We start from the raw sequence: 6,939 nt of genomic DNA, 5'->3' as shown, positions 1-6,939 counted from the left end.
AAGGAGGAGGGGAAGGGAGGGAGAGGAGAAGGATAGGAGGAGGAAAGGTGAAGGAAGGAAGGGGCAGTTCGGGGAAGGGAGGGAAGACGTGGAGGGAAAACAACTCTTACAATACAGAGTAGATATTATTATTATTATTATTATATATTATTATTATTATTATTGTTGTTGTTGTTGGTGTTGTTGGTGTTGTTGTTATTATTATTACATCATTAAATGTCATTATGTGTTTATCATTATTTATCATATTTCCATATTCATCCACTTATTCATTATCCCCATTAGTATTACAACTTCACAATGGATAAAATAACTTTGGATAAACTTTCCCACAATAAATCTTCATAGTTTATCAATTATAGTCTTTTGTTATTTCTCCTCTCCTCCCTCCTCCCCTTTCTTGCCTTTGTCCCTACCCATCTCCTATTCACCCCTCCCCACCCCACCCCCTCCCCACCCCACCCCACCCTCCCACCCACCCCTCCGCTCCCACCACTCAGTCTACAGGAAATTGCAGAAGAGTGTCGTAGTTGGCTCTGCCGCCTCAACCACCCATAAGGACACCACCTTTATCACCTCCTCCACGCCATCACGTCTCTGTCACCACCACCAGGGGCTCAGACCACCACCAGGGGCTCAGCAGACCACCACTACCAGGGGCTCACAGGACCACCACTACCAGGGGATCATAGGACCACTACCAGGCTCACAGGACCACTACCAGGGGCTAACAGGACCACTACCAGGGGCTCACAGGACCACTACCAGGGCTCAGGACCACTACCAGCTAACAGGACCACCACTAGGCCCACAGGACCACTACCAGGGCTCACAGGACCACCACCAGGGTCAGCAGGACCACCCAGGGGCTCACAGGACCACCACTACCAGGGGCTCACAGGACCACCACTACCAGGGGTCACAGGACACTACCAGGGGCCTGCACTACGGGCCAGGACCACCACCAGGGGGACCACTCAGGGGCCTCACAGGACCACCACACAGGGCTAACAGACCACTACCAGGGGCTACAGGACCACTACCAGGGGCCAACAGGACCACCACTCAGGGGCTCACAGGACCACCACTACCAGGGGCACAGGACCACCACTACCAGGGGCTCCAGGACCACCACCAGGGGCTCGGACCACCATCCAGGGGCTAACAGGACCACTACCAGGGGCTCACAGGACCCTACCAGGGCTCACAGGACCACTACCGGGGCCTCACGGACCACTACCAGGGCTCAGGACCACTACCAGGGGCTCACAGGACCACCAGGGCCAGGACCACTACCAGGGCTCACAGGACCACACTACCAGGGCCCTCACAGGACCACGTACCAGGGGCTCACAGGACCACTACCAGGGGCTCTACAGGACCACTACCAGGGGCTCACAGGACCACTACCAGGGCTCACAGGACCACCACTACCAGGGCTCACAGGACCACCACTCAGGGGCTCTACAGGACCACCACACCAGGGGCTCACAGGACCACTACCAGGGGCTAACAGGACCACTACCAGGGCTCACAGGACCACTACCAGGGGCTGCCCCACTACCAGGGCTCACAGGACCACTCACCAGGGGCTCACAGACCACTACCAGGCTCACAGGACCACCTACCAGGGGCTCACAGGACCACCACTACCAGGGGCTCACAGGACCACTACCAGGGGCTCACAGGACCACCACCAGGGCTCACAGGACCACCTACCAGGGCTCACAGGACCACCACTACCAGGGGCTCACAGGACCACCACTACCAGGGGCTCACAGGACCACCACTACCAGGGGCTCACAGGACCACCACTCACCAGGCTCACAGGACCACCACTACCAGGGGCTCACAGGACCACTACCAGGGGCTCACAGGACCACTACCAGGGGCCCAGGACCATTACCAGGGGCTCACAGGACCACTCAGGGCTCACAGGACCACCACTACCAGGGCTCACAGGACCACCACTACCAGGGGCTCACAGGACCACCACCAGGCCTGCAGGACCACTACCAGGGGCCACCAGGACCACTACCAGGGGCTCACAGGACCACCACCACCAGGCTAACAGGACCACTACCAGGGCTCACAGGACCACTACCAGCCACAGACCACTACTACCAGGGCTAACAGGACCACTACCAGGGCTCACAGGACCACTACCAGGGGCTAACAGGACCACTACCAGGGGCTCACAGGACCACCACTACCAGGGCTCACAGGACCACTACCAGGGGCTAACAGGACCACTACCAGGGGCTAACAGGACCACCACTACCAGGGGCTAACAGGACCACCACTGGGGCTCACAGGACCACCACTACCAGGGGCTCACAGGACCACTACCAGGGGCTAACAGGACCACTACCAGGGGCTAACAGGACCACCACTACCAGGGGCACAGGACCACTACCGCACAGGACGGCAGGACCACCTACCAGGGGCTCACAGGACCACTACCAGGGGCTAACAGGACCACCACTACCAGGGGCTCACAGGACCACTACCAGGGCTAACAGGACCACTCTACCAGGGGCTAACAGACCACCACTACCAGGGGCTCACAGGACCACCACTACAGGGGCTACAGACCACCACTACCAGGGCTCACAGACCACCTACCAGGGGCTCACAGGACCACCACTACCAGGGGCTCACAGGACCACTACCAGGGGCTCACAGGACCACCACCAGGGGGGCCAACAGGACCACTCACCAGGGGCTCACAGGACCACTACCAGGCCCACAGGACCACCAACCAGGCTCACAGGACCACTACCAGGGGCTAACAGGACCACCACTACCAGGGGCCAACAGGACCACCACCACCAGGCTCACAGGACCACTACCAGGGGCTCACAGACCACTACCAGGCCAATAGGACCACCACTACCAGGGGCTAACAGGACCACCACCAGGGGCCCACAGGACCACTCACCAGGGGCTCACAGGACCACTACCAGGGCCAACAGGACCACCACCCAGGGGCTCACAGGACCACTACCAGGGGCTACAGGACCACCACTACCAGGGCTCAAGGACCACCACTACCAGGGCTAACAGGACCACTACCAGGGGCCACAGGACCACTACCAGGGGCTCACAGGACCACCACTACCAGGGGCTAACAGGACCACTACCAGGGGCCGAGGACCACCACTACCAGGGGCTCACAGGACCACCATACCAGGGCTAACAGACCACTACCAGGGCACAGGACCACCACCAGGGGCTCACAGGACCACTACCAGGGGCTCACAGGACCACCACTACCAGGGGCTCACAGGACCACTACCAGGGGCTGACAGGACCACCACTACCAGGGGCTCACAGGACACCACCACTACCAGGGTACAGGACCACCACCAGGACCACTACCAGGGCCACAGGACCACTACCAGGGCTCACAGGACCACCACTACCAGGGGCTCACAGGACCACTACCAGGGGCTCACAGGACCACCACCAGGGGCCACAGGACCACTACCAGGGGCTCACAGGACCACCACTACCAGCCCAGGACCACTCACCAGGGGCTAACAGGACCACTACCAGGGCTCACAGGACCACCACTACCAGGGGCTCACAGGACCACTACCAGGGGCTCAGCAGGACCACCACCAGGGGCTAACAGGACCACTACCAGGGGCTCACAGGACCACTACCAGGGGCTCACAGGACCACCACTACCAGGGGCTGACAGGACCACTACCAGGGGCCTGGGACCACCACTACCAGGGGCCAACAGGACCACCACCACCAGGGGCTCACAGGACCACCACCAGGGCTCACAGGACCACCACCACCAGGGGCTCAAGGACCACCACGGGAGGGGCTACAGGACCACCACTACCAGGGGCTCACAGACCACCACTACCAGGGGCTAACAGGACCACCAGGGCTGGACCACCCACCAGGGGCCTACAGGACCACCACTACCAGGGGCTCACAGGACCACCACCAGGGGCTCACAGGACCACCACTACCAGGGGCTCACAGGACCACCACCAGGGGCTCACAGGACCACCACTACCAGGGGCTCACAGGACCACCGTACCAGGGCTCACAGGACCACCACTACCAGGCCTGGGGACCACCGCTACCAGGGGCTCACAGGACCACCACTACCAGGGGCTCACAGGACCACTACCAGGGCTCACAGGACCACTACCAGGCCCACAGGACCACTACCAGGGCTACAGGACTACCACCAGGGCTCACGGACCACCAGGGGCTCACAGGACCACCACCACCAGGGCTCACAGGACTACCACCAGGGGTCCGGCTACCAGGGCTGGACACTACCAGGCTCACAGGACCACTACCAGGGGCTCACAGGATCACCACCAGGGCGGACCACACAGGGCTTACAGGACCACTACCAGGGCTCATGACACAACCACCACCAGGGGCTCACGGACCACCACCAGGGCTCACAGGACCACCACCAGGGGCTCACGGAACCACTACACCACCACCACCAGGGCCACAGGACCACTACCAGGGGTCGACACACCACCACACCAGGGGCTCACGGACCACAGGGGTCGGATCACTACAGGGGCTAACCCACCAGGCTCAGGACCACCACCAGGCTCAGGACCACCACCAGGGGCTCACGGACCACTACACCACCACCACCAGGGGCCACAGGACCACTACCAGGGGCTCACAGACCACTACACCACCACCACCAGGGCCTCACAGGACCACTACCAGGGCTCACGGAACACTACACCACCACCACCAGGGGCTCCAGACCACTACAGGCTCAGAGACCACTACACCACCACCACCAGGGCTCACAGGACCACTACCAGGGCTCACAGGACCACTACCAGGGGCTCACAGGACCACCACCACCAGAGGCTCACAGGACCACCAAGGACTAACAGGATTCAGACAAGGTAATACCCTTCACCGTCTGGGGCTTCAAACTCACACTCTGGAATAAGCACCAGGTTAAGCCCCAGCCTGAACCTCACACCCTGAAGGATGTACAAACAGTGGCTGCCCCACTTTAACTCCCTCTCCTCTACTCCTCCCTCTTAACCCCTCCCCTAATCCCACCGTCTGCCAGTGAACAGATTTACCTGAGAAATATCTCCTGGAATTATGTTAAAACTCTACCCCAACATTCGTCATCTCTCGCCAGGGGAAATTTTACGAGAAAGAAAGAAAAAAAAATCCACCGTACAAAATATTTCTCCAAACTTATACAATAATTTCAGGATATTTCAGTATACTTTAGTGATACATAAACGCTATATACTGTAATGTAAGGATAATTGTATTTTTTATTCACACTCTTACATACAGGTATACTGTATACTGACTTAACGATGGTAAAATTTGAATTGAAATAAAAATAGCAAAATATGAGTGAAAATAAAAATCGTAAAATATGAGTGAAAATAAAACTCGTAAAATACTAAAGATAACAATAACAAAACAGGAGTTAAAATAAAAACGAATTCAATCTATATCGTCTACATTTACTTCTCATCTGTGGCGTTGAGAGAGAGAGAGAGAGAGAGAGAGAGAGAGAGAGAGACCAACGAAATCCTCCACTACTTGTCAATGATCCACTAACTTCTCGTTTTTTTCTCTTTAACTTGGATCACCTGAAGATTAGGCACCCCACTTATTAATTTAGCCAGAAGATTAACTACTGTAACACTATTCCTGCAAGGGGGTGAGGGGGATCAAGGTTAGGTTATTAATATTAGGTTGAGTTGTATGGTTATGGTTGGGTTAGGTTAGGTTAGGTTGGGTTACGTTTCGTTAGGTTGGATTGGGTTAGGTTAGGTTGGGTTTACGTTACGTTGGGTTAGGTTATGGATTTGGGATTACTGGGTTGGGTTAGGTTGGAGTTGGGTTGGAGATGGGGATTGGGTTAGATTAGGTTATGGTTAATAATATTAGGGTGGTTAATCATCAGGTGGAGAAAATGGGGTATCTATTCTTCAGGTAATCCACTGAATCAAATTACCAGTACTATACATACTCAGATCTAACCTAACCTAACCCCCTCCCGCCCACCATCCCGTGTAAGGCCAGGCGGAGACGCATTAAATAGCGGTATCATGAGAGAGGGAACAGCGGCCAAGATAGTGTTAATGTGGCCGCGTGACGTCCCCCTCCACTTAGAGCCCCGTCACCTTCTTCCCTTGGAGCTCCCGTCATCTTCACCCCCGCCCAGGGCCCCGTCATCTTCACCGCCCAGAGCCCCGTCACCTTCACCGTCCAGAGCTCCGTCATCTTCCAGAGCCCGTCACCTTCACCCGCCAGAGCCCCCGTCACCTTCACCCGTCAGAGCTCCCGTCATCTTCACCCCGCCGACCCCCGTCACCTTCTGCCCCGTCAGAGCTCCGTCATCTTCACCCGTCCAGAGCCCCGTCACCTTCACCCGCCAGAGCCCCGTCACCTTCACGCAGAGCCCCCGTCACCTTCACCCCGCCCAGAGCTCCGTCATCTTCACCCGTCCATTTTGTCACCTTCACCCCACCCAGAGCCCCGTCACCTTCACCCCTTAGGCTCCGTCATCTTCACCCCTTAGAGCCCGTCACCGTGCCGTCGCAGGCTCCCGTCATCTTCACCGCCGTCCCCGTCATGCCCCGCTGAGCACATCGCGTCATCTTCACCCCTTAGGCCCCATCACCTTCACCCCTTGGTTTATCACCTTCACCCCGCCAGAGCCCCGTCACCTTCACCCGCCCAGAGCCCCCGTCACCTTCACCCCGTCCAGAGCCCCCGTCACCTTCACTCCGCCCAGAGCCTCCGTCACCTTCACTCCGCCCAGAGCCTCCGTCACCTTCACCTCACCCAGAGCCTCCGTCACCTTCACCCAGTTCCACTTGTTACCAGAACACACACACATAGAGCTAGCTGTCCGTCCATATGAATGTCACCACTGAACTGCAATTGTGATATGAG

General features: G+C 57.6%; 1 protein-coding gene across 1 annotated transcript; it reads left to right on the top strand.

The window, feature by feature from the left end:
• Positions 1-6,089: 6,089 nt before the first annotated feature.
• LOC121863882 (extensin-like) lies at positions 6,090-6,539 on the top strand. The gene has a single exon (XM_042362797.1). It carries the CDS (start codon positions 6,090-6,092, stop codon positions 6,537-6,539), a length of 450 nt encoding a protein of 149 aa, XP_042218731.1.
• The last annotated feature ends 400 nt before the right edge of the window (positions 6,540-6,939 follow it).

The sequence above is a fragment of the Homarus americanus genome, unplaced genomic scaffold (assembly GCF_018991925.1).
Source record: "Homarus americanus isolate GMGI-L3 unplaced genomic scaffold, GMGI_Hamer_2.0 scaffold48354, whole genome shotgun sequence".
Classification (NCBI taxonomy): domain Eukaryota; kingdom Metazoa; phylum Arthropoda; class Malacostraca; order Decapoda; family Nephropidae; genus Homarus; species Homarus americanus.
Note: the sequence above shows the minus strand (reverse complement) of the source record. Positions and strands in the feature narration are given on the sequence as shown.